The sequence below is a fragment of the Anser cygnoides genome, chromosome 1, assembly GCF_040182565.1.
Source record: "Anser cygnoides isolate HZ-2024a breed goose chromosome 1, Taihu_goose_T2T_genome, whole genome shotgun sequence".
In the NCBI taxonomy this organism is placed as follows: Eukaryota; Metazoa; Chordata; class Aves; order Anseriformes; family Anatidae; genus Anser; species Anser cygnoides.
In genome coordinates this window covers 104,773,236-104,798,826 of record NC_089873.1, presented here as the reverse complement: position 1 = coordinate 104,798,826, position 25,591 = coordinate 104,773,236, and the positions used below count along the sequence as shown (strand labels likewise).

Here is a 25,591-nt window from a genome sequence, read left to right as displayed (position 1 = left end):
GCTTTTCTCTTGATCCAGATGAACCCCTCCACTTCATACTCAGACTGGGGATGTTTTCCAGGCTTGGGATGTACACCTTCCTCACTGGTACAGTTCATTTACAAGAACTGCCCAGGCAGTGACAACGAAGGGCTTTCCCATGGTTTTCAGTTCTAGGGCAGGAATGTTTGCTCCTCATCCTAGTGACATGCTGTAAATTTGAGAAGTGGTTGTTGGGGAAGATGCTTAATTTGATACAGAGCGCTGTGGACTATTTGTGAGAAAGCACATGCTTGGGAAGGTACAAACTGGCTATTTCTGCAAATCTCTCCATCACACACTTCCCTCTAAGGATGGCAGATTGCACCCATGCGATTCCTTCCAATAATGGGTTTCTGCATCGAGCCTTTAGATTGCAAGACAAGAAGTCTGTACTTGAGAGGAAGGGGAAGGCAGAACACAGCAGAGCAGCACAAGAGGGAAGCTCTCCTGAGTGTTTTCAATGGATATTAGAGAAGTGTAAAGAGATCCGACGAGCCCAGAGAGGGAGAATTTGCTATAGTCATTCTGAGTGTTTAGCTGGGAATATAAAGTGTGACTGGAAAGAAACCACCAAGATTCAGACACTGATTAAATGCCCAGACCAAGAGGAGAAAGTTGTGGTCAAAGGCACTGGCTTGCTGCTTGTTGGGCCAGTATGATAAGGAAGATGGAGTTATTTGTTGTCAAGTGAAGGCTTGTGGGGAAGAACTAAGAGCTCTGTTTTTATGTTTTAGCATTTTCCCTCAGATATCAGTAAATTGAGTTCTTAGTTTGGACAAGAAATAGAGGGGAACTGACCAAACTGCAGCATATGCAGATAACACTGTTAATATCCAACTGTGCATATAAATCAATAGGACTGATGCAGCTGAGATGTCTGCCATCCTCCCAGTAGAATCAGCCGTAGGGTACAAATCACGGCCAGACTAAATCGATCGGTTTTCCAGGAGCCAACAATGCTTCTACCTAATTCTTCACTGCTGAAGAATCATGCCATAGGGAAGTCTCCCAGAATCCTCTCAAACAAGTTACTTCTCTACCATGCTTACAAATTCACTGAATCCAGCATTTCTTTCTTACTAAAAGACAAAAGCCTCAGTTGTTCCTTCTAAAAACAGAGCCATGGAAACTAGACTCTTACCATCACAGTGGGGGCAAATGCCCTTTAAATAGTCCAACGTCAGACCATTTATAGCTTTATTAATCCTACTCAAGATGTTCAAGCTCACCAACTTCATGCTGGACCTGGAATTCCGGTGCAGCAGCAAAATTTGCAACAGCTGAGCCAGCAGTGTGCCCAGGTGGCCAAGAAGGCCAACAGCATCCTGGCTTGTATGAGGAATAGTGCAGCCAGCAGGACCAGGGGGGTGATTGTCCCCCTGTACTCTACTCTGGTGAGTCCCCACCTCGAGTACTGTGCTCAGTTTTGGGCCCCTCACTACAAGAAGGACATCGAGGTGCTTGAGCAAGTCCAGAGAAGGGCAACGAAGCTGGTGAAGGACCTGGAACACAAGTCCTGTGAGGAGTGGCTGAGGGAACTGGGGTTGTTTGGTCTGGAGAAGAGGAGGCTCAGGGGAGACCTCATTGCTCTCTACAGCTACCTGAAGGGAAGGTGTGAGGAGCTGGGGGTCGGCCTCTTCTCACAGGTAACTAGCGATAGGACTAGAGGGAATGGCCTCAAGTTGCACCAGGGGAGGTTCAGGTTGGAAATGAGGAGACATTTCTTCTCAGAAAGAGCAGTCAGGCATTGGGACGGGTTGCCCAGGGAGGTGGTGGAGTCACCGTCCCTGGGGGTGTTCAAGGAAAGGCTGGACCTGGTGCTTAGGGACATGGTTCGGTGGGTGACATTGGTGGTAGGGGGGTGGTTGGAGCAGATGATGGTGGGGGTCTTTTCCAGCCTCAGTGACTGTGGTGCCGTGACCCGCACGGAGGCCGGAGGTGAGAGCCCAGCTCCCAGGAGAGCCACGAACTGTTCACATTGGCCATTTTCAGAGGGGTACGAGGGCGCTGCAGCCTGACGGGCCGGGCTGCCCCGCGGTGTTCTGGTGGCGGGCGGCGAGGAGGAGGGGCCGGGGGCGGTGCGTGGTGCGCGCCCCCGCGGGCGCGGGCACAGGCACGGGCACGGGCACAGGCACGGGCACGCAGGTGCCGCCCTCGCCCCGCCCCCCCGTGCGCGGCCCCGCAGCCCCTCACAGCCCGGGGGCGGCTCCCGGGCAGTGCTCGGCCCCCATTGGGCGAGCCGCGCCCGCCTCCAGCCGCTCTCCCCCGCGGCCATTGGCGGGGAGGGAGCAGCGGGCGGGCGCTCAGGAGGCGGTGCTCACCGCCCATTGGCAGGGCAGCGAGGTGGGTGGGAGCCTCGAGGCCTCTTTCCGTCGCTCATTGGACGGAGGCGAGGAAGGAGGCGGGCTCCAGAGCCGCTCCGCCGATGGGCGGGGCTCCCCGCCCGCGCTCCCCATTCGCTGAGAAATCGTCCGCGGGTTCCCATTGGCGGCGGAGCGCCGGGCGCTCGGGGCGCTTCCTGCTTCCGGCCGGCGGGGCGGCAGAGGGGAGCCGGGGCGGCGGAGGGGGAAGGCGCGCTGCGGGCGGGGCCGGGGCCGCGGCTTGCTCCGTGCCCGCCGGGCGCCCGTCCCGTGCCGTCCCGTGCCGTCGCCCCGCGCCTGCTGGGGGCTCGCCGGGCTCGGGGCGGCGGCAGGTGGGTGCGGCCGGGGGGGAGGCTCGGGGCAGCGCGGCCGCGTCGCCTCCTGCTTCGGCGCGGTGCGGGCCCGAGGGAGGCTGCGCCAGCAGCGAGCTGCTGCTCGGCCCGGGGGGGCGCGGGTCGCGGGTGACGAGTTGTTGTCAGCTCGAGTGGTGCTGGGGGAGTGGCGTGGTTGTTAGGGTTAGGGAGCCCCAGCAGACGGAGCCCGACAGGTCGCGGTGGCTCTTCCCTGCGCGCCGTTTACGCAGGGTTGCAGCGAGGATTGATTAGGGGCCTGGTAAATCGTTATGTGCTGACTGGCTGCGCAGTGCCCGCAGCTTACACCAGCGTTCAGCCTGCTGGGCTCTGCTGCGGCTGAATCGATGCTAATTAACACGTTCAGCAGCCAAAGTCCTTGCAGTCCCGAGGCAAAACTCAGAAAAGAATCCCAGAGAGTCCTCGTGACTTGTCCTTGAGTAAAAAAGCTAGGATTTGGTGTCTCGTGGGAGCTGTGAAGTGTTTCTAGACTTCTACTTCTCCTTTTCACAGTCAGGATTGAGGAAGTAGCCAATAATTGACTCTGTGACCCTGCAGTTAGTTTGCAGGGGGATGAAATGGTTAATCCCCTGTGTTCTTTGCGGTATGTGCCCAGGATGTCATCACCTCGCCACACCTCTGCGCTGCTGGTGGTCTTCATGGCACTTGCTGTTGGTGTGGGGGCTGAACCATTGAAAGAGCAGAGCTGCGATGTGGTCGGTGATGAGAGCAGTGAGTCACAAATGGAAAAAGCCCTGCTGAAGAAACTGGAACCCCTGAGCCAAATGAGGTACAGTGCGGGCACGTGTCAGCTTGCTGTAGGCCTTGGGGTTGCGCGGTGCCTGTGTTAAGGTCAGGAGGAGGGAAGAGTCTGGGGTCGGACTTCAGGACGGGCTCTGTCATTAGCATGGGCTGTGACTGGCTTCCCAGGTCTTGAGTGTCAACTGCTTTGAGCCCTACTCTTTGTGATTCGGTGGGCAGTCTGTTCCGTCCTCTCTCTGCTGCAGGTTTAACGCGACTGTGGAGATAGGCGCAGCAGAAAACTACACCTACCAGTTCAGGGTGTGCAGGGAGGTCGACAGCAGCTCGCATGATTTTGCTGGCCTAGTACAAAGGGACAGAAGGACTGGAAAGACTACAGTAATAGGAAGAATCAATGAAACCCAGGTCTTCAATGGAAGTAAGACTACGTGCAGTATCTCTTACTCGGTATCTTTCTTTTGCCTGCTGGTCTGGATTTGCAGCCTATATTCTATTTCTCTTGGCAGGTGACTGGATCATGCTGATTTATAAGGGGGGTGATTCATACGGTAGGCACTGCAGCGGTGAGAAGAGAAGAGCTGTGATAATGATTTCTTGCAAGCGGGGAGTTACAGCGGTGAGTGACGGCATGAGGTGGGAGAGGAGCAGGAGGCTCTCAGACAGTCTTTATAAGCAGAAGGGCCGTGAGAAGGCAGTGAGGTTTTCCTCTGTTCTCCGGTGGCTGTTGCACTAACAGTGATAAAACTGCTTTCTGGTAAAGTTCAGCATGCCTGGGTGTATTTTCATGTGACTTGACTTCTCCCAAATTGCAGAGTTCGTTCAGCATTGTTTCGGAAGAGCGTGAAAAGGAGCAGGACTGTTTCTACCTCTTTGAGATGGACAGCAGCGTGGCTTGTCCAGCTGAGGATTCCCACCTCAGCGTTGGCTCCATTCTACTAATCACGTGAGTCACTGGAAGAGCTGTTCGTGTTTGGGCCATAATCTCCAAGGCCATTTAGAAAAGCAGCAAGTGTTATGCTAGACCAGAACGTTGTAATATACCTACCCACAGCTACTGTTAAATGTGACTGTGCCTCTGAGCTTTGTAGATGAGCTCTAGCTTAAGGCGTGATGCTGCAGAGCTGCTCTGTTCCCTGCAGATGTCCCCCTTCATAGTTTACAGCTCAGTGCACCGAAACATGGGAGGCGTGACTTCCTGGAATGGTACAGCAGCTCTTTGCCAAAGCTAGAAATTCAGACTAGGAGTCTTGACTCTTCATTTTCTGCGTTTGTGCTTCGGGGCGCTACTTCCTGTAATGCTCCTGAAAGATACTTACTACCAGATCAATATTTTGGAGACCTTTTCTAGTGTGGTCTTGCTAAATAGATCACTTCTTAAGTGGTGCTCAGCTGCTTCCTCCAGTACCAACCTGAGACAGGTAACTGGCTTGGAATAAGTTGTTTCTAGGATTTTCTTAGCTCTGATTTTTTTTTTTTTATTCTGCCCTCCAGATTTGCTTCGGTAATTGCAGTCTACATTGTTGGTGGGTTCCTCTTCCAGCGCCTTGTAGTGGGAGCGAAGGGCATGGAGCAGTTTCCTCACTTTGCCTTCTGGCAAGATCTGGGCAATTTGGTGGCGGTGAGTGAAAATCTCTGTCTGTATGTTTGCAGTCTAGGCCTGTGTGTTAGGATAAGAGAGAATGGTAAAATGGTAGCTTCCTTGTCTTCGTGGACTGTGTTTCTTGGGTAGACCTGCCGCAGTGTACCCTGTGGCAGAAGGAGAGGTTTTTTTTTTTTTTTTGGAGTGGGGAGGGGGAAGATGGAGGGCATTACTGACCTTGAATCCTTGCTGAGGCTGGATCCCTGCTGCTCATTATGGTTAATGGTTTTCAGGTAGGAATGTTAAGCTGGGAACTGTGAAATGCTCATGTCTGATTATGTGAAACCCTTCTTTGGTCACCTTAGGCAGTGCTGCTTATCCTCCGTGCGTGTCTCAGTGTTGCTGCATGCTATTAATTGGTTCCATGTCCTACTCCAGATTTAACGAACTGTCAGGATTGTCTAGGATATTTGCATGTATGTTCCTCTTACCCAGACAGTGTTTTGTGGACCTGCCCCCGATAGCACTGTAGTGGGTGTAGTCCCATAGCAAGCCAGAAGCTGCTGTGCCGCGGATGCCGAGCCTGCACACAGTCTGATTCCAGTGCGATAACCTGTGCTTACAGGACGGCTGCGACTTTGTCTGTCGATCGAAGCCCCGAAATGCACCAGCTGCGTACCGGGGTGTGGGCGATGACCAGCTGGGTGAGGAGTCAGAAGAACGGGATGACCACTTGCTACCAATGTGATGGGCTTTCCACACCGAACTCTTTTCTCCCCAGTGCTTGTTTAATCGGATGCTTCCCAGCCAGTTCTTCTCTCACTTCTGATGTTCTTTCTACGATTTGCTTTTGCTGTCTCTGGTGTGTCCAATATCTTGGATGCCTCTGGGTGTGAACAGCACTGGTCCCTGATCATGTGTCTTATGAATGTAATGCTGTTTTTCTTCAAAAATGCAGCAGAGCTGGTGGGGGGCAAGTGCTGAGCGCTGAGAAGACTCAGGAATAAAAGATTAGTCAGAGGGAAAAAAAGAGCCATGGATAGGTGTAGAAAGGGAAAGGAGGCAGTGCGTTAAAACAGCTGAGGCTGTAGGGGAGGGGGCCTTTTTCTTTTTTCCTCCTAGGGTTTACAGGATCTGTTAGACACTGGATTTTTTTTTCCTTGAATGCATTTTCAGCTTTTGTAGCTTCTGCACTGTTACACGCAGTTTCTGCCAGCATAACCTGCACAAAGTGTTCGATGCCGGACTTCTTGAGGATGGAAGAGGCATTAGCACCCCTGCAGTCCTTTTTCCTAATGGAAATACATTGAAAAGTACATGCCCATTTCTTACAACAGATATCAAGGGATGCATATGCCATCCTCTCAAACCAGAGAAGGACAGCGTTTAAAAAAAAAATAAATATATATAGGAATCCAATACAGTCTCAAGACTTTCCAGTTCAGCTGAAATACTGTCTTCTCTATCACTGAGAATCAAAAGGTAATGATGCCCTGCTAACTAAAAGGGGCATTTGCTGAGAGTGAAATTCTCATCAAGGGAAAATGAGAAGGTTAGAGGTAGCTGCCACTTGAGTTCTGTTACAAGTCCGTCTGAGGTTAACTGCCCCCATAGCTCAGTTACTGTCAGAACTTTCTTACGCACTACAGTTCCTTGTTTGGCAAAGGGCTTTCCTGTGAAGCTACCAAAACTTATAAAGGAACCATGGAAGCCAAGGGTAAAAATACTAACACACTCAAAACTGTGTTCAGGGACTCCTGTGCTTACAGCATCAGCTTTGGATAAACCATTGTCCCCTTAAGCGTGGTCCAAACCAGTCTAAAGATATTTGCCCTGTGCAAATGGTACTAGCGTGCTGCTGCTGGCTGGGAGTGAGAGAGAACCTTCCCCTTGGGCACTAGTGAGAAGTAGGTACAGCTAAGTTGTAAGACTTAATGGGAGCCTTTAGGAACTTGGCACCTGGTTCCTAATTGCCTTCTATGTGAGGAGCTAGACTTTACACAATCCTATTCTGCCATATTGTAGGTTGGCAGAGAACCATCTTCAGTCTTGAGGGTGGAGACTGTGAATGAGCAAGCCACTTCTGCTTTTAGCACAGACAAGGTTTGTGTATTTGTGTACTGCCAAAGCAGACTGAGCAGTGGCAGGTGGGGCAAAAGAGGCGCCCTGCTTTCTTGCTGGGTTGAGTGGACAAACAATTCCTGCTTTCTTTGATTTTTGTTACGGTCTCAATCTGTCTCATAACATTGAAAAAATAGGAAGTCACTAAGCCTGTTGTTACTGTTTTTCATGGTGGTGTGTAAGGTATTTTTTTTGTACAAAACACAACTTTCAAAAATAAAATGACCAAAAAAACCTGCTGGAGTGTTACGCTGATAACAGCTTTCTTTAGTAGCAGACCAGCTTTGTTAACTAAGGGTGAAGGGTCTTCAGTATGTGCCCCAACTGTCTCCTCATGTTAGTATGTGGTCTTACAGGGCAGGATATGCACACCTTTCAAACTGAAACTTTAAAAGCTCATGGAGTTACAGAGGAGAAAAATTCCCTATATTTTTCTGAAACTGTAGCAATCAGGTTTTTGAAGTTGTTCTTCTCAATTATCTGATACAAAAGTTACACAGCAGCCAGACTTGTAAAGCCTGAACAAGCATTTTTTTTTATTAAGAACACTGAACATGAAATAATGTGAAATGTTTCCATTTCACTGAAATAAATCCAGTCCTCAAAGGCAGCTAGTAATATACATGACTGCCTGCCCTGCTGAGGGTTAAACTAAACATGAGTTTTGTCATGCTCAGCCTGCTCATAAAATGGTTTGTGGCAGCCTTCCTTTACTGTTAGAAGTTCTAAACTGCCCCCTGTCAGTGCGTGCACACCATCCCCCCCTATGTTTAGGCTGAAAAGTGTTATCAGGCAGCTTCCTTTGGGCCTGCATTAATTAAAGAAATCTCAGAAGTTGCTGCCACATTGTAGCATCTTCTAAGCACTTCCCCCTCTTTTTTCTGATGAGTCAATAGAGAGCCCATTCCAAAGATCTCATGTTTTCTTACTTAGGCCCTTAGGCCTTCTCCCATGCAATTACAGCTCTCCTACAATAGTAGGTGGGTTTCGGACAGAACACTCTTGCATTTCACTTAAATAGGCATATGAAACTTCTGAAAATAGAAAAGTTTTTTTTTTTTAAATCTTGCTTTCAGGTATTTGGCTGTAAGGGACACTTACATCTTCATGCTTTGTGTAGTTTCAGTTTTTTTTTCCATTTTTAAAGCAGAGGTGCTTGAAGAAAACAACTGCCCACATTTTTGCCTTTGCCAAAGTGCCACAAAACTTCTGGATTTGGTCCTTAAAACCTATGGGAGCTGAGTAGCAGGGGCTTAGCCTGTAACATAATTGTATCCCTTAGAAAGAAGTATTAAAGGATCATAATTCAGTTGTTGGAGTGTTTTTGTTTTTTATACTGAGGAAGAGAAGTATTTGTTTTACATCATCACCAAAGAAAGTCTGAGGCAGGTGATACAATCCTGCCAGCTTAAACTTTGTCCCATAAGCTCTCCTGAGGATAATAAAGACAGACACAAAAATAATACAAACAGGTAAGAGAACAATCCCCACCCCCACCCCACCAAACAAATGAACAAAAAAAGCAAAAAAAATAGCTGATTTATGAAGAGCCTTGGTGCTTCTTGAGACTGCTTTGGATCTGTAAATTATACCCTTGCACTCGCATACTGGGGAGATACACCAAGTGGTATAGGGTTTCCTAATGTAAGACAACCCCCCACTCTCTGATTTCCCCATCACCTTGTTATAAGTACTCAGGATAAACGCTCCTCTGACAGTTTCAACGAGGAGCATCTGGAGTGAATAGCTGCCAAAACGCTTAGTCTTTGATCTGAATCTCTACAGGAGACAGTAAAGCTAAGGCAGCTCCTATTGCCATGTGCCTTCAAGTTTGGTATGCATGCTGGAATGGCTATTAAACCCAGTTCATGAACAGCCTAGGTTATTTATTTTTTTTTAAAAGTGTAACAGAAGCAGCCTCTTTTGCTCTAGTTCTTTTTTGTCCACATCTGTCACTTGGAATTTACTAATTCACTTCCTAAATGCCTCAAGCACAGCTGCCCCCAATATCCAGACAGGACAGGGTCTTCCTATGCTTCAAGTTCTGACACAAGACTCAAATAAGATCCAACAAACCTGCTGTAGCAAAAAGGGACAAGGGCCCCTTTCAGAAGTCTGCTAAAACAGAAGTCTCCTTCCCTTCCTTTTTGTGGTAAATGGGAGAGGCATATTCAAAACCAGGAAGAAGGAAAGTTTCAAAGGCCCCAGGTGGGAGTTTCCTTCCCCCTTGTAGCACCATTAAAAGACCAAAACATGGGCTTGTACATGGCAGTTTCAGTCAAATTCCTTCTCATTCTTCTTGAATGCAAGACCACAAGGGATTGTCCCATTCTTCCCTGCCCCAGCAGGATGCTCCAAATCTGGCAGCTGCTCTGGGTGTCAGAGCTGAAGTGCATCTACTGCCATGAGCTGTTAGGTCTCCTTGAGGACGTTGATCTTGGCACAAATCTTGAGAGCTGGTCCCAGCTTGATGTTCATGGCACTCATGAGGTGTTCCTCCTTCAAAAGCAACAGGGCCTGGCCATCTATTTCCTGTGATCGAAACTCCTCAGCAATCTCCTGGCACCCTGTGAAACCAAGAAAACGGCACTAAGAAACAGATGGGCACTCCTGTCATTCCCACTCTTTATAGACCTCTGGCAGGTACGGAAAGTAAGCTAGGGATCTAACCAATCCCCCCTCCCCACACAGGCTGTTTGAGGAGTACAACTCACCCATTTGCATGACCTACTCCAGTTCAGAAACGCATACAGAGTACGGTAAGTGCACCAGGTACCACTCTCAAAAGATTTCCCCATGCTACTGGATCAGAGGACCGCAGGAACGGAGTATAACTTCACCTTGCAATGATGCAATGAACTCGTACACTTCCTCCACGCTCCAACGACTGGGATTGCTGGACAGGAAGACGGGGTTGATGCCATGTAGATCTGGGGTAGGTGGGGCCATACTAGAGTTTGTCAGGTCCCTCTCTCCATGGCTGGCCCGTACTGACAGGGGTCCTGGAGATGTAGGGGACAGAGCCTCATCATAGCTGGAGTTATCGGAACCTCGACTTGAGTCCTCCTGACCCTATAAGCCCACAGGAAAGAAAAAGTGAGATTTTATTTTATTTTTATTTTTTAAATCAGTTACCAAGTTCAAAACCAGACACTGGTAACAGTAGAAGTCCCAACAGTCTGGGACAATTTCCTCAGGCTGTTAGTCCAGGGGCAGCTGTCACAAGAGTTCACTGAAGGGAGGCGAAAGTAAAATCTCACCTCCCTTCCTCTTCCTTCTCCCCATCCTCCCCTAGTCCATTCCTCTTCCTCATGTCAGCTCTGGAGCTCTTTCAATCCTTCTATAATCTGATTCAAATAATTAATCTGAAAAAAAGCTAACCGTACAGGAAAAGTGGATTGTTTTCTAGCAAGCCTGGCAGCTGATCACACTCACTCAGATGTCTGCGACATGCTGGAGTGAATACAGAGTAAACAAATACAAATGTTAATCCACTTTTTGCAGTGGATGAGCAACCAGAACAGCTTACTGTGCCTTGTGTAACAACTGTGTCGATGTGCACTGGTCACGTACTGTACAACTACATACACTCTGGGAACCTGGTACCTCCAACAGTGACAATTTTTATGCTGAAATCTGCCTTGACAGGGGCAGGCAGGACTATGGCCTTACCCTGTGACGCTTGCCCTGGATCTTTGTTCGAGCAATTTCAGAGCTGCTGCGTCGTGACCCCCGTCGGCGCACACGAGCATAGTTAGCTTCCTGGAATTCTTTCATCTTCTTTCTCTGCAACCGAAACTGATGGCTGCAGCTGACATTGTACCTCAAATAAGTAGAAGCAGAGCAGCAATTAGGAAGACAGCAATTAACTGAACGTACTGTTTCTCCTTTCTCTAGATGTGGATGAAACTTCTCTTTACCATCAAATTCTGTTCTTCCTCCTCCTAAGAATTCCCCCTGGAAGGAACCAGTCCAGACTTCTCACAAGCAATATTTGGACACCAGAGTCTTGATCTAACATCTGAAGGGTCAATTAAGTCATTCCCCTAAGGGAAAAAAGACCCACAACAAGCACTCTGCTATCAACAGGAGGCAGCAATGACTAGTGTAATTTCTCCACAGGATTTTCGCCCCCCAGCGCTCCCTTGTGTCTTTACTACCAACGGAGCAGACAGCTACCAGTAAGCGTTCATTTAGTCAGTAAAATGTACCTCTCATAGAGGTTCTTTGGAGCCCAAGAACTTCCTTCTTCCCATCTCACTTCCTGAGCAAGTATGAAATCCTGTTTACACTCAATACCATATCCACTTCCTCCAGATCTAGAAGCATTCACAAATCATGAAGAGGTCCAGTACTAAAGGATCTCTGCAGTCAATGCATCCCATATAGGGAGAATCAGATGTACTCAAGTACTGTACACTATCTGGAGAAGGGACACATGCCCAGTTCCCAAGAACGTAGAGTCAGAGAAGAGGATGATGTGTCTTGCTATTACCTTTTAGCACAGGTCATGGAACAAAACCTCTTGGAGCCACGGAACTGGGTGGCTGGGGCATACTTCCCACAGTATTCACACTTCAGCAAGTTTGCCTTCTTATCAAGCTCTAGTGAGATACAGAGATATACACCATTTGATGATTTGAGCTGAAACAAATCACACGTAATGATTCCTCATTGCACTACTCTTCCTTTGAGCAGACAGATTCCAAACACTATTGTCTTTTGAAACTACTAAACAATTAGCGGGGGGAAGAAGCTGGTAGAGGAGAGGCAGAAGCTCCACTAATTAGGACCCCAGGATACTGAACAGAGTAGTGTATTTCTCCTCGTCACTTTCGCTGAACAAGAAATAGCATATCCCTCTTATCCTACAAGGCTGTGGGGGAATCTCCATCTGCACTCTCTGCTGTGTCCATACATCCTTCATAGTCATTACAGGTACAGTTCAGATTCTGCTTACTAACATAGGGTATGTTAGATTGTATGAACAACAACAAAAAAAGTAATGTCTTCTGACACTTGAGAAAAGAAGATCCTAGGTCTGTAGCCTGAGACTCCAAGGTGTTAGCAGGACAGAAAGGGATACGAGTCCATAATGTATAAAGTAGATAATAAAGTATCAGCAGAAACTTTCAGTACCACTAGCGAGGTACCCCAGTGCTGAAACTCACCCATAGAAGCACTGTCCCCTCCTGGAGAATTGCTGGACAGGTTTTCACTCTGGCCAGAAGGAGCCCCTCCCTGCAGTGGTTTCTCAGATTCTTTCAGCAGCTGAGAACCCACCTAGCCAGGAAGAGAGAGAATTTGGCCCATCAGTAAAGGAGCTCTGTGCCCACCACTCTCTTCTGAAGCATATGCCACTCACTCCTTACTATAACTCAAAATAATCCCTTCGCACACTAAGGAAGGAGAGATGCTGAACAAAGTTACTCTTTCCTTATTCACAGATGTGGCAGTTCATTCAAAGATCACCAAGTACTGTCTGCTTTGAATATCCTGCAATTCCATGTGACTATATTTCCCCTTATTTGCTTTAACTTCACCTTCTCCTTACTCAAAATGCAGTGCATGTTTCCCTCAGTAGAAATCAGACAGAAGAACCTTCTTATAATTCCTGCATAAATTATTGCTTTGGGGACTATTGGAGAAAACAGTTCCCATCACATTTGCCAGTTCACAATTCCCATCTCGCTCCAACCTGTCGTCTTTAATACCAACTCCTGATGCTTTGCTTCGTGCGCGAAACCAGTTTCCTTTGCCTGCCTCTCACTTCTGTGTTTTGAGCTAAAAAATGCTTACTTGGAACACGGGGAAATAAAGTCCTGTCCAAAGATGGGTGCCCACCACCTTTCCAAGAGACAGCACTACCTCCTTTCCCCACAGCAGTGAATCCTTACCGGAAAGGGTTCTGCTCCTTCCTGGATGACAAAGCCCTCAATGATGTGTGTGAGGATCTGGGGCTTAACAATGGCTTGTGGGGGTTTGGAGTCTCCCATCTGACGCGACACCATTGCTAGGTTTGGGGTGGGTGCAGAGGTGGGGGTGACTGATGCTCCTTCACTTGAGGCGGTGTTTGGGGTTGCAGTGACAGCAGGATCGGATTTATCTGGAATGTTAACAGCACCAAAGTCACTGTTACTATTGCTCCGCTTACTTCAAGTGGAACTTGAGATCAGATCATTAGTACAGAAAAACCAGAGCTCTCCTTTTGTACCTCACCTCCAAGGCCATTCTTCTCCTCCATGTTTTTGGGGCTGTCTGTCACAGGTGAAGACCTGGCAGGCAGGAGTGCATTGACACTGGCCGATTCCTCCTTCTCCTCCTCTGACTCTGCCTTGCGTTTTACTGCTAGGGTCTGAGACTTGCCCTGAATGACAGAGGCACATGTAAGCAGAGAGAAGAACCCCAAAGCAGAGAACAACACAGATCGAAGGCAACAAGATACATCCTGCTCCACCATACTTCATCTCCAGCCTGGCTCCCACTCCTGGAAATGCATCCAGCTCCCATCTTTGTTTAGGAGCATTTACCTAGCAGGGAGCTAAACCTTCGTAAGACACACTATCAGACTACTGACCAGGACGTAGCATCCTAGTTGATATACTGATACCTTGATATAATACCAAGACACCATGCAAGCCTCAAGGGATTATTCCAGGAAGAAATGGAATGGCATTCACCCAGCAGTTTCCGAACAGGCTTTTGGCTAGATCAAATCAGTTCCAATGAAGAAACAGAGTCAAAACAGTAGGGGAAATATGCTGGATGAGAGCAGAATTGTCCCTCAGCTGTAAAAATCAAACAAATCCTGTGACAGCTCCCTGAAGAAGCAGACAGAGTTTAGAAACAAACTGGCACACTCTGCCCTTGACTACACAAGCGAAAACCCAATCAAATTAACAGTCTGAGCAACTTACTACAGATATCTGAGCTGAAAAAGTGTCAGTGTCCCAGGGAGTTAGGCAGGCCCTGGTTGGCCAATTTAGAGCAGCATGAGAGGCCTAGGGAACATAAGCCATCTTTGTCTACCTCTGCATAGTCTGTTTCTAGGGAATCCTCTCAGGCCTAGAGCCAGCTCTACCTCAGTGGCTGATAACCACGCACCAAGGGGTCTCTGACCTGGAGGTATCTGCACCTAATGGGGAGAGGGGAGTTCAGTCTTCACAGCCCAGTCAGCTGCTTTCTCTCTTCTGAGAGACAAAGAGGCCAGCTGTCGTTAAATGGGATATTTAGTACGTGATGTGGACACCTACTCCATTTGAATCGGGCTCCAAGTCTCACCAGTTTGTTTCATGCAAGCCTCTGAATGATGATGTGAAAGAAAACTGTTTGTAGTCAGTAACCCCAAGGGTTGGACTGGAATCAGCATTTTTCAGAGGAAAAGCCTCCATATCCCTTTATCCAAACCTCTTATTCCTCCCATCCCACCGACCCAGGGCTGGAATGCAATTAGTGTCCTAGGACTGAACAAAGAGAATCCATGTGGTATTCCCCTTCTTGATGGTATCACTTACTGGCAGCTGGACAGACTGCATGTAGAATGCTGCTGGCATCTGAGCCACGACTGGAGAGGTGGCTGGGCTCTTCACCATGTGGGTTGTGCCTTGAACTTGTGCCAAATTCACCCCTGTGGTGAGAGGGGGAGCTTCCTGTGAGGATGCTGGAGCTGAAGAGGATGGGGAAGCAGCATGGCCTTGGGAAACAGGCTGGACCACAGCTGGCATTCCCCGGGAAGTCGTCACTGCTGCAGCAATCTGAGCTAAACCCAGCGCTTGGGCTTGGCCTGAGCCCTGCTGCCGAGTACCCACCACCTGCACAGGAATGTGTGGTGGAGGCTGCTGTGCTGCTGACATTTTGGCAGGCCCAAGCTGCGGTGGTTTGATGGGAGTGACCATAGACTTTGACTGAATTGGAACAGGTGATTTGGTGGTTGGCTGGCAAGGACTGTCCTGCTGGAGCTGAACAGGCTGTGTCTGGGACTGCAACATCGGTTGCACCACAAGGGTCTGGGCCTGCTGCTGGTTTTGAGGCGGAGCCTGCTGCTGCGGAGGTTGAGCTTGTTGCTGCTGTTGGGTCAGAGATGGTGACTGCTGCTGTTGCTGCTGCTGGGACAGCTGGAGATGGGTGGCTGTGTGGAGGAGCTGGGACTGGCGGTGCTGGAACTGCTGCTGGTGATGAATGGCAATCTGCTGCTGAATCACCACCTGCTTCTGCAGGTGAATCTGCTGCTGCTGCTGGATCAAGGAGTGTGGCTGAATCTGTGTATACGTGGCTATACAAACACAGAACCAGAGAAAGGGAGAGCACAAAGGTTAGCAACAGCACAGCTGGGAACAAAAAAAAAAGGCAAGCAGCCACCACACTGGTTTGAATTGTTATGTTCAAAACCGACTGACAGCTAACTGGCAGAGGACAGAGGGAACTGAATGGGCTGGGATGAAGTTCTGTCATTAGTAGAGCAGGATAAGCCCTAGAGAACAGCTTCCAGGAGCATGGGGACTGGGAGGCTTGTTGGGAAACCTCTCACCACTGGGCTTTAAATGGCACTCTTTCAAAAGCTCAACTGGTTCAAAGAGAAGGAACAGGGCACCACTTACCTGAGCTGATCAGTGTTTGGCTGGGTGCTGGTGTAGCTGTCCGCGTCAGGTTCATGCCCACAGTTTGCTGTCCACCACTGTCCGTTTCACCCTTCTTTGTGGCTGCATTCTCTGTCTCTGTTTGGCTTCCCTGGCTGATAGTCACTGCCTGGGCAGCTGCTACTGGTAATGGTTGAACCACCCCTGTGCCTTTCCTTTGGCAACTGCCAGCGGCACCTGCCGAGGCTGTCTGGCTCAATCCTGTTGAGGTCTGGCTCCCACTACTTGCCACCACACCCCCAGAGACACCATTGCTGCCTGCTGCCCCCTGACTCAAGTTGAGGGACTGGCCTGTGCTGCTAGAAGATGCCTGAGCCACTGCCAAGGTCTGGCCTGTACTTGTGGCCTGTGGTAGGCACGAAGCCTGGGAGTTTCCTGGTAGAGCTGCCTTCTGAGCAGAGCTTTGGAGCTGGGCATTAGTGGATGAGGTCTGCTGGCTCCTCACAGCCAAGTTCTGCACCTAGAAACACACATACAGAACACAGTCCATTTGCTTTATGCATGTTACTTCCTGGAAGTTGGAGAGAGGTACAGAACGAGAGAATGCATAAGCAATATTCTCTGCTGGGATGCAGGCCAAGTCAGTGCTTTAAGTCTAACATGGGGAACTGGCTAATACCGTAGGGCAAGGCTCAGGTGCAACCCTCACCAGAAAATACATTAATCTGTTCTGCCTTCTGCCCCATCTCTGATGGAAGTTAAAGATCTCGTGGCACTTTCTGAACAGCACTTGAGGAAAATACCATTCTTTCTGAGGCATGGGACAGCCTCCAGACCTGTCTGCCTTGTCCTTGCATTGCTAGGATCCACTTTAGCATGGCTGTAAAAGTACTGAGATAGCCCTTTAAAGACCAGCAATTCCTTTACAATTTTTGTGCCACCTGCCTGCTCTATCTGTACAGTGCTTTCCATTCAGGAGGCCTGCAGCCTTGCTGATTTCACCAGTTCCTCTGCATTTCAGTGCTACCATCCTCAGTATTTAATCCCCCTCCAAGTGCAGCATTATCTTTGAGTTTCATTGTGGCTAACTTTGCCTCAAAGAAAGTGCTCCAGAAAAAAAAAAAAAAAATGAAGTAACTGGAAATCCCAAGAAAGACTAAGTTAGGACCAGGAAAACGGGAAGCCACGGCTGCTCTCTGACCCAGAGAACGATTTACAGCTGAGTGCAGGAGCTAAGACCTTGTGGCCTGTTCAGTCGTTGGCATTTTTACAACAAACCACCCAGGTTAAGGAATACTATTGCTGACAAAGACTCTTCATTGCAGAGTGAAAGTCTCGCTGAAAAATGGACATAGAACTCAACAGTTCTTTTCACACAAGGACAACTAAAAAGCTGTGAAAACATGATTGATCCAGCCCGTGTCTCATCCCAGAAATTTTAATCAGAAATGAATCTAGTCTCTGGAGGCAAAAAGCAAACACTCGGAAATGATGGCAAGAGAAAGCAATATCTCTTGCCTGCAATAGTTACAGGGACACAGAGTGGAGATAAAATAGAGTGAATCTTCTGTACAGGCATAGGTGGCTGGAGACAAAGACCAGAGTGCAGGTTGTGTACAGGGGAAGGGAAGGACTCTGGGAGGGGGTGTCACTGACCTGGTCTGTGTCTGCATGGACCCCGGGAGACTGGGTGGGTGGTACCTCCTGCTGGACAGCAGCCACGGCCCCATTAGGCATCAGGATGAGTTGGGAGGCAAGAGGCACATTGCGGCCCAAGGTCCGGTTTACCTGCAACAGGTTCCCCAGCTGTGGCTGTTGGGGATGGGTCAGGTGATGTGGAATGAAAGGAACAGAGGGGAAGAGAGAAAGAAAGACAGCGAACCACAAGCAGATTACAAAGCAACACGAGGCTGCAATGTTGTACATGGCATCCCCCCCCCACCCTTCCCCACGCTGCACTGTAACATAACCCTCAAGAGCAGGAAACAGTTTCCTTATGGAAACAAGCAGTCTTCTGTTAAATATGGGCCTGGGGCAACTCCCACAAGCCGCCCAGGACCAGCTAAAATACTTGGGTATAACTTAATTTTGAGATGTATATTCAGGACTGGTTGAGAAACAGTGATAAAAGACATACGCCCAAGACCAGGGCTGTTTGAAGAGGGGATTACAAACTGTACCTAAAGCCAAATGAGACACAACATATTTTTCAAGTAGGTGACCAAACTCCAGATAGATTATAGTCAAGTCTAATGTTTTCCATATAGCAGCACTTCATACTAATCAAAAGGATGAGATATTTGTTCCTGTTGATTTACGTTCCTAGACTTAACGTCCCTGTGTGCAGTGACTGAAGGGAGTAATTTACCATATATCTGTTCCAGCAATCAACAAGAAGAGCAGCTTTATTTCTGCGACTTCTACTCAAGTCTAGGATATATATTTCACATTTATGCTCTACTGAGAAGTGCCATGGGATCTTTAACATCTATGCAGAGCAGAGACAAAGAGTTCTTAAGAATTTCAGTACACAACACAAAGCTAATTAACCCTCAAAAGCTGAGCCCAAAGTCAAATGCGGTTTCAGGGATAAGAGCTTCCTCATCTGAATTTAAAACGTATCATATCATTCTTAGAGTTGGAGTTAGCCCTGAGGAGCTGGTAGTCCCAAACAGTGAAACACTGGAGTGTCTGGAAAGTGGGGTTTATGGTCAGGACACATTTTGTGTACTTATCTCTTACCCGGAGGTACATCTGGGCCTGTGACTGGTTGAGAGGTGGTGAGGTGGTATTCCCAAGGAGCACAGACTGCGTCAGAGTTGTGGCACTGGGGGAACTCACACTCTGTGAGCGACTAATCAGCTGAGCAGCTGACGTGGTGGCTAGGTTGATCTTAAAACAGAAAAAAGACACAAATCATATAAGAAGAGATGGGGACAAAGAAAGAAGTAAAGTTTCACTTACTGGGGTACAGCCAGAACAAGTATTTCACAGTTTTTTCCTGTATCCCACAGGGGACCAAGAAGAAAGAAGGCAATTCTTGCCTTAAGAGGCTATGTGACCTAAACTAGCCAAAATCCTGGATGCTAACCTCATTTGTACTATGAGCCTGAGTATCACTGCTACTTTGCAACTTCAGTAAGGGATCCAAAAGAGAATTAAAAATACATTTTCTCCAGCCTCTCAGGTAAAGGGGGGAAAAAAACATAACGTAATCTGCCTTACCAACTCATCTATACTCTTTGAACAAATCCCAGTTCCCCAGTACCCACTATAAAATCATACTTCCCCTCATTCAACAAGCTACCTCTACTCTATCCAAGAAAAAAAAGAACATTCCCTTCCAAGCTGCTCACAACTCCTTCTTCTTAGAAATCCTGATCTTCTCCTAAACTAAGAAAACATATCCCCAAAGCCTCAGGAAAAAAATATTAGTGTCTACCTTTCCAGCTAAGAAGCCTATCCCACTCAGAAACCTTTTCAGGGCTCCTCAACCCCTACCAATAATGACAGCACCCCAAATCCTCAAAGTTGTCTGTATCTTGTGGATTGCCAGCATTCCTAGAAGCTGTGTTTCCCTGGCTGACTGCCTTCCTAAAAGACAAAGAGGAGAAAGAACAAGGGCAGAGGGGAGGAGGGTGCGGGGAAAGGCTTTGATTTGTGTAATTACTTACGGAGGCCTGGGTGGTGGTAGTCTGTTGTGGGGTGCTGGTGTTGGGGGAGCTAGCTTGTCTACTGGCTGCAATTGTAGCCTGCAAGAGAGATTGACAGAGGAATGAGTACCTGAAAAAAAACTTTTTTTTAATCCAGCCCAAATATTTGGTCTTGTAAGAATAATACATTCCATCATCAACATCTTCTCCCATTCCCAAGAACGTTGCCCCAGTTTGTCATGCTACACACTGCAACCCCTCATCCTGATGCTCCAGCCCACTCTGCTAACACCCAGACATTTCCTGAAATACTACCAATTTGCTGAGCTAGTCACGCAGATTAGTAACAATGCAATGATAGTACTGCATGTAACAAATTTCAGATTACAGCACATTCAGTTGGCAGAGAAGGGAAAATACATTTTTCTTTTCTATAATGATCCCATGGCAAGTACACTGTATGTGTTTAGTTGGTTTTACAACTAAGATTCATATAATACTGGTGAGAGGATTCTATGTGCTCTGTGCTATAAAACTGCAGGTAGGGATTTGAAAACAACTAAAACCTGGACTAACAGCCAAGAAGCACAGCTACTGATGGAGATATATGTGATGTGACAGTACACTTCTGTCTATGTAACAATAATTCATCTTGGCAGAATTTATCATCAGTTCAAGTGAGGAAAGTCGATAAATTAAAAAAAAAGTTCATTTATGCAGGATACATCATCTCAAACTCAACTCAATTAAAGAAACACCCTCCTTCATGGACAAGATCTACCCCAGATCCTTCTTGCTAGTAACTGGCAAAGAAACCATGGGATAGTAAGTTTCAAGAGAAAAATTCAGAGGATACCACATGAAATTTCACACATACAAAACTACATTTATTCTCAGGGGAACAACAATCCATCGTTCACTTTAAGACACTTTTAAAGTGTTTTAAAACACTACTGCATCCACTGGTGATTTAAACACCCATCTGTTATTTAAAGGAGGTACAGTAGTTAGTCACATGCCTCCAGTGTGCAAATTCCCTTATGGGATGCTAAATTTTATCTTCCCCTTTTTTGTACCTGAAAGCTAAACAAATCTTTCCATCAAGCTTCCAGTTTACTAGATGTTTATATTACATTCAAACAGCGTGTTTAGCACATTGTAAGTAGTGCAATTAGGTACCAGTTGTCTAATTGCAGATCGGGACCTCGGTGTATAAGTCAGAGTGCAAGTAGAGAATGATCCAGTTCCTCACCTTCTGCCCCTTGGCAACTCACCTGCTGGACAGCAGCCAAGCTGTGAAGCTGGGCACTGTTAAGCTGCTGCTGGAGCATAAACTGATGAAAGTACTGAGCTGCATTGGGCTGTCTCTGGAGTGCCTGAAGAGCCTAGAGAAAGAGGAAAACCCAGTTGTTAAAAAACAGTATGCCCTTGAAATGTGATCAGAGAGAAATGAAGAAATAAATCGTGGCCTTGGGACCATACCTCATCCCCACAAAAAAAAGCAGAGCCACCAGATTAGTATAACAAAACAGGTAAAGAAGCTACAAACTTGGTAACAAATCACAAGCATATTCCAGGACAGCAGGAAGCACACTTTAAAAAACAGTTCCATCTGTGCCTTGGCTTTCCTACTCCCATCCCTGCACGTCTGGATCCCTGTACTCTTCCCAGCATGCTCCCACCTTGACGCATGACAACTCCGATGAACATGAAAGGGCTCACCACCCTTCCGCTGTTGCACACTCCATCCCAGAACGTAGCAGCGTCTTACCTGTACAGCCTGTCGCTCATACAGAGACATCTGTGATATCTGAGGACGGGTGCTTCCTCCAGAACTGGAGCTCCCGCTGCTGGAGCCGGAGTTCTGCTCACTTTCAGTCTCCATGGTGACAGGATCCTGGGAGCTCAGGCTGGGATTGACTCCAGATCTAAATCGAAAGGATTGGAAACTAAGTCAGGCTAGAGAAAGAGCCAAACTGTATTTCACTGCATTACACAGCTTTTACTTGAATATCCCAGTACCAGGCTTCTTCCACAGCTATGCTACATCAAAGGGGGCTGGGGATGCTAGGAGCTGAAATAACCCAGAAATTATACTCACAGTTTAAGTCTGCTGTTACCACAGTGTGAAACGTAATACACACGTTCTCGTATTTTTATCACCATGCTACAACTGGACGCTACAGCATCCTGAGCTCTTTAACAGGCAGCAGAGTGAAGCAGCAGCTGCATCTCATCCAGACAACCATTTGGTTACAGACCCGATCACCTCTACTTCAAGGCTAGTGAACTCAGGTGAATTAACTGTACTTCCAGTCGCCCACTGTTCTTCCACAACTTCTCATCACCTCTTCCTGTAGTCTCCTGAGAGGTATACTTATTCTACAACCGCTGCCCTGCAGATACACCAACTCGGTCCTTTCTCCCAGCTTGCCCCCCAATTCTTGTTTCTTTCTTTCTCTGATCACATGCACCTCCAGCTACTCAGTGTAACTCAAATGTTAGACTAGAAGCTGGTATCTGGGGTGGCAAGTTGCTTTAAGGAAGAGTGGAGCCAGAAGCAGGGCAGATGAAGGCATCACAAGCAATACCTATGAGGGGAAACACACTAAAGAGGTCGTACAGAGCCAGAGAGATATTCCAGGGACAGAAAGATGAGGTGCAGTGAACTGCACAACTAAGAAAGGCCTGGAGAAGGCATCCGTCAGCCAAGAGGAAGAGAAGCAAGACTGAAAAAAGTGCTTAGCAGAAAAGTAATGTATCGGGATGATCAGGGAGTCTTCGTGTAGCAAGGAAGATGGGCTACACAGGGAGTAATGGTATGAGGGCTTGGAGTGAGAAAAGGAAATGTACAGAAGTGGTTAGACATGAACAGAATTCTACTGAAAAAAATGACTTTTCAGAAGGATATCATTTGCATAAGGTTTAAAAAAAAAAAAAGGCTTCCGATAGTCTCTGTATCACTGATGGCCTCTCTGTTTCCAAATTACCAGCTGGCTCCCCTGAAACCAACCTGAGAGACCTCTAAACAAGACCTTTAGGCTTCCAAGATCCCGTAGCATCAGCACAGCCCCTGTACTTAGACCTTTTCAAACCCAGAGTTTTCAAGCTTCATAGCCTTCACCAAAGGCAACTTCTTCCAGGTCAGTAAACAAACAGACCAGCACAGCATAAAAGGAAGTGCAACAATATTCTCTACCAACAAGTTTTTAAATTCCTGAATGGTGCTAACCACAGACAACTTTGAAGTAGGACAACAGCATCAACATTAACAGCTGTGGACGGCTGATTAAATCAGGGAACCACTGTTCCAAACCTACTCCTCGCAATCTGGAAAATTCTGTCACTGACCAGCACGCAGGTGTTGCTCCGGTCCTGGCTTCCCCATGAATCTTTACACCTCTGCCCTTGAGTCCTGTCTAGGCATCTCCCTCCTAACGCAACACTAGGGTCCTGTACCTGCTCCAGCACTGACCATGGGTATCACGCAGTCACCTTTCCCTCAGCTGAAACGCGCCCTCCCAGCTGGCCACTGCTGTCTTCACCCACAGCTCTGTTATAGTTAGGAACAGTCGATCAATACGTATACCCAGAACACAGCAGCTCTGCGGAAGACAGTTGCCTTAAAGATGCTCCCCAGGGGGCAGCACCAAAAAAAGTAGATGAAGCCCAGAGCAACTGAAAAGGAGAGAACACAGACATTTTCAAAGAAAGGAACCGGTGTAAATAAATGAAATACTTCAAATGGGATTAAAATGCAACTCAGGGCAAAGCTACACGCATTACACCAAGTTATCTAGCAGCTCAGCTACAAGCAGGAGACAATTACCTTACTTCCAGCACTCACTAGACCCTTCCATCAGTTGATTTAACTTGTTAATTTTACAGAAATATTACCCTAAATATCATTTTCAGTCAGATCAGTGAATTGTGGGCTCAGAGGTGAGCTAATTCAAATGCCGGCCAGGTGGAAGAGAAGGCAACTCAGCAAGCTGTTTGTCCAGCTTCACATATGACCTTACTCTCAGGGTACGTGGAGGAGAAACCTGGCTTCTGAGCTGGTGCTCTGCTCCACCAGCCTGTATTTCCTCAATATACAGCAGCATCAATTCTTAAGGTTACCAACGTTTTTGAGTTTCATGTTGATCTAGAGCTTCCTAAAAACAGGAGCTAGCACAAATCCAGAACCCTACTGAAACAATGGTGCCTCTGGGATGAAAGGCATCAAAAAACGTTTAGGTGTCTCTGTAGGCAAAAGGCCTTTTGGGGACGTGGACGGAGAAGCATGCTGTCTCTTTGCAGAAGGGACAAACAAAACCCTTTCCAAACTCAAAAACGAGCAGCCAAGTTCCACTGCCACCAGGAAAGTATACTCAAGGATGCAGTTCCACATTAGTGCCGGTCCAACCCAGGCACAGGCTGTTTCCACATAAGGTAGCCCAGACTTCGCCCCCTCCAAGCACATCTTCCAGCACCCTCCTCCCCGTGTCAGTCTGGTGACCACCGAGCTGTCAGATCACTCGGTTCACTTAGCTGCTCCAGGAGATGAATGATCTACCAAAAACGTAGAAACGATGTATTTTCCAAGATAGTTAACCAACTGAGTTAACCAACTCACCTTGCCAACGTAATTGGTAGATCCCACGCAAAAAAAAAAAAAAAAGGGCGGTAAAAACGTGGTCCTTAGAAGAAATTGTCATTCAAACAACAGCTAAGAGAGATCACGCCTAGCAGAGCGCTGCACCCTAACGGGCAGGCACGGGGGAATACAAAGACCTGCTAACACCACGGCGGGGATGGAAGGACAGCAGGGAGGAGAGGGAGCGAACCAGGTCACGGAGCGGCACAAGTGTGGGAGCAGGGGCCGGCCCGGTGCCCCAGCGGCACGGCTGATTTCGGCACAGCGCAGGGCAGGGCAGGGCAGGGCAGGGCAGGCTCAGGCACCGCGCCTCCGAGCCCCTGACCCTTCCCAGGCGCAGGAGCGGCAGGCTCGGACCAAACGCCCGAGCGGAGAGGAGGCACCAAAGTTTCACTCGCTCACCCCACGCGTCCGCGGCTCCCGCCTGCGGGCTATCTCCCAACCTCACGCCCGGCTTCGCAGCTTCACCCCGGGGGAGCCAAGTTCCCAAACAAGCACGGGGTGCCCGCAAGACCCACGTTTGAAAAAAAAAAAAAAAAAAAAAAAAAAACCACCCACCCACCCACCCACCAGGACCTCCGCACGCCCGTCCCTCCTCCACAGCCCCCCGCAGCCGCACGGCGGGGCCACGACGCCCGGCGCCAGCCACGCTGCGGCACGGCGGGGGCACGGACACCTGCTGCACGGCACGGCCCGGCACGGCCCGGCCCGGCACGGCCCCGCCGCCCGCACAAAGCGCCGGGGAGCCCGGGAGGCGGCGGGGCGAGGCTACCCCGGTGCGGGGCAGGGCGCACAATGGCCGCCCCGCGGGCGCTGTCAGCCCCGGGCCCGGCCTCGCCTCGCCTCGCCTCCCCTCCCGCCGTCCCCGCCGCCGCCTTACCGCAGCGCCCGCCGCCGCCGCCGCCGCCCGGCACGCCCCCCCCCCGCGCGCGGGCAGCCGGGCCGAGCCCCGCCGGGCCGGGCGGGGCGGGGAGGGGCGGGGCGGGGCGGGGCGCGGGGCCCCCTGGTGCCGGGAGGGATGGGGGGGGGGGGGGGCGGGGCGTTACCTCGCCGCCGCGGCCCCGGCCCCGGCCCCGGGGGCCCTGCGCGGCCGCTGGGGGCTGGAGGGGCGGGGCGGGGCGGGAGGTGGGGAGGGGGGCGGGGCTTAGTTAGGCCCCGCCCCCTGCCGCTCCCCCCTCTTTTTTTTTTCTTTTTTCTTTTAAAAATTTTGGTCTTTGGGGTTCCCCCCCCTCCCCCCCGCTCCGTCACTTCCGCCCTTCGGGGCGCTTCCGGGCACGTGATGGCGCTCCTCGGCGCCGCTTGCCGTTGCCATGGTGACGGCGGCCGCGGCCTGGCGGGGCCGGGGGCTCGAGGCCTGAGGCCTCGGCGCTGCTGGAGGCTGGTGGTGCTGTGTCGGCGGAGAAGCGTCTGCGCTACCACCTGGGGAAGGTGGTGATGAGCAAACGGCACAGCAGTAATACCTGCGCCTGGCTGTTTAGAATCACACTGTCATTAAAGCTGGAAAAGGCCTCCAAGATCATCTGCTCCAAC

General features: G+C 49.0%; 2 protein-coding genes across 6 annotated transcripts; one reads left to right on the top strand and one right to left on the bottom strand.

Annotated features, from left to right (window-relative positions):
• The first annotated feature begins 2,382 nt into the window (after positions 1-2,382).
• M6PR (mannose-6-phosphate receptor, cation dependent) lies at positions 2,383-7,431 on the top strand. The gene is made up of 7 exons (XM_048052994.2): positions 2,383-2,713; positions 3,348-3,521; positions 3,739-3,911; positions 4,000-4,109; positions 4,306-4,436; positions 4,985-5,111; positions 5,698-7,431. The coding sequence occupies exons 2-7, from the start codon at positions 3,349-3,351 to the stop codon at positions 5,818-5,820; spliced, it is 837 nt and encodes a 278-aa protein (XP_047908951.2). The 5' UTR covers positions 2,383-2,713; position 3,348; the 3' UTR covers positions 5,821-7,431.
• A 271-nt stretch (positions 7,432-7,702) lies between these two features.
• Positions 7,703-25,200, bottom strand: PHC1 (polyhomeotic homolog 1). 5 transcript variants are annotated; one of them, XM_067005552.1, is made up of 15 exons: positions 25,108-25,200; positions 21,194-21,350; positions 20,697-20,807; positions 19,444-19,521; positions 18,512-18,661; positions 17,426-17,581; positions 15,791-16,289; positions 14,708-15,465; positions 13,413-13,560; positions 13,091-13,299; positions 12,365-12,476; positions 11,689-11,797; positions 10,866-11,016; positions 10,034-10,265; positions 7,703-9,760 (listed from the first exon to the last, which is right to left on the bottom strand). In XM_067005552.1, the coding sequence occupies exons 2-15, from the start codon at positions 21,305-21,307 to the stop codon at positions 9,606-9,608; spliced, it is 2,982 nt and encodes a 993-aa protein (XP_066861653.1). In that variant the 5' UTR covers positions 21,308-21,350; positions 25,108-25,200; the 3' UTR covers positions 7,703-9,605. The 5 variants fall into 5 exon arrangements, with proteins under 5 accessions (XP_066861653.1, XP_066861651.1, XP_066861659.1 ...); XM_067005550.1 differs by lacking the exon at positions 25,108-25,200 and adding an exon at positions 24,942-25,068; XM_067005558.1 differs by lacking the exon at positions 25,108-25,200 and adding an exon at positions 24,942-25,068 and having other exon boundaries at positions 17,426-17,557.
• Positions 25,201-25,591: the final 391 nt, after the last annotated feature.

Bases quoted from the DNA above. Each gene is read 5' to 3' on its own strand.
- M6PR (XM_048052994.2), top strand. From the start codon at position 3,349: ATGTCATCACCTCGCCACACCTCTGCGCTGCTGGTGGTCTTCATGGCA. The intron at 3,912-3,999 runs GTAAGACTACGT...TTCTCTTGGCAG, and splicing joins AACCCAGGTCTTCAATGGAA to GTGACTGGATCATGCTGATT. The intron at 4,437-4,984 runs GTGAGTCACTGG...TCTGCCCTCCAG, and splicing joins GGCTCCATTCTACTAATCAC to ATTTGCTTCGGTAATTGCAG.
- PHC1 (XM_067005552.1), bottom strand. From the start codon at position 21,307: ATGGAGACTGAAAGTGAGCAGAACTCCGGCTCCAGCAGCGGGAGCTCC. The intron at 16,290-17,425 runs GTCAGTGACACC...GTGTGTTTCTAG, and splicing joins TCCATGCAGACACAGACCAG to GTGCAGAACTTGGCTGTGAG. The intron at 15,466-15,790 runs GTAAGTGGTGCC...GTGTTTGTATAG, and splicing joins CCAAACACTGATCAGCTCAG to CCACGTATACACAGATTCAG.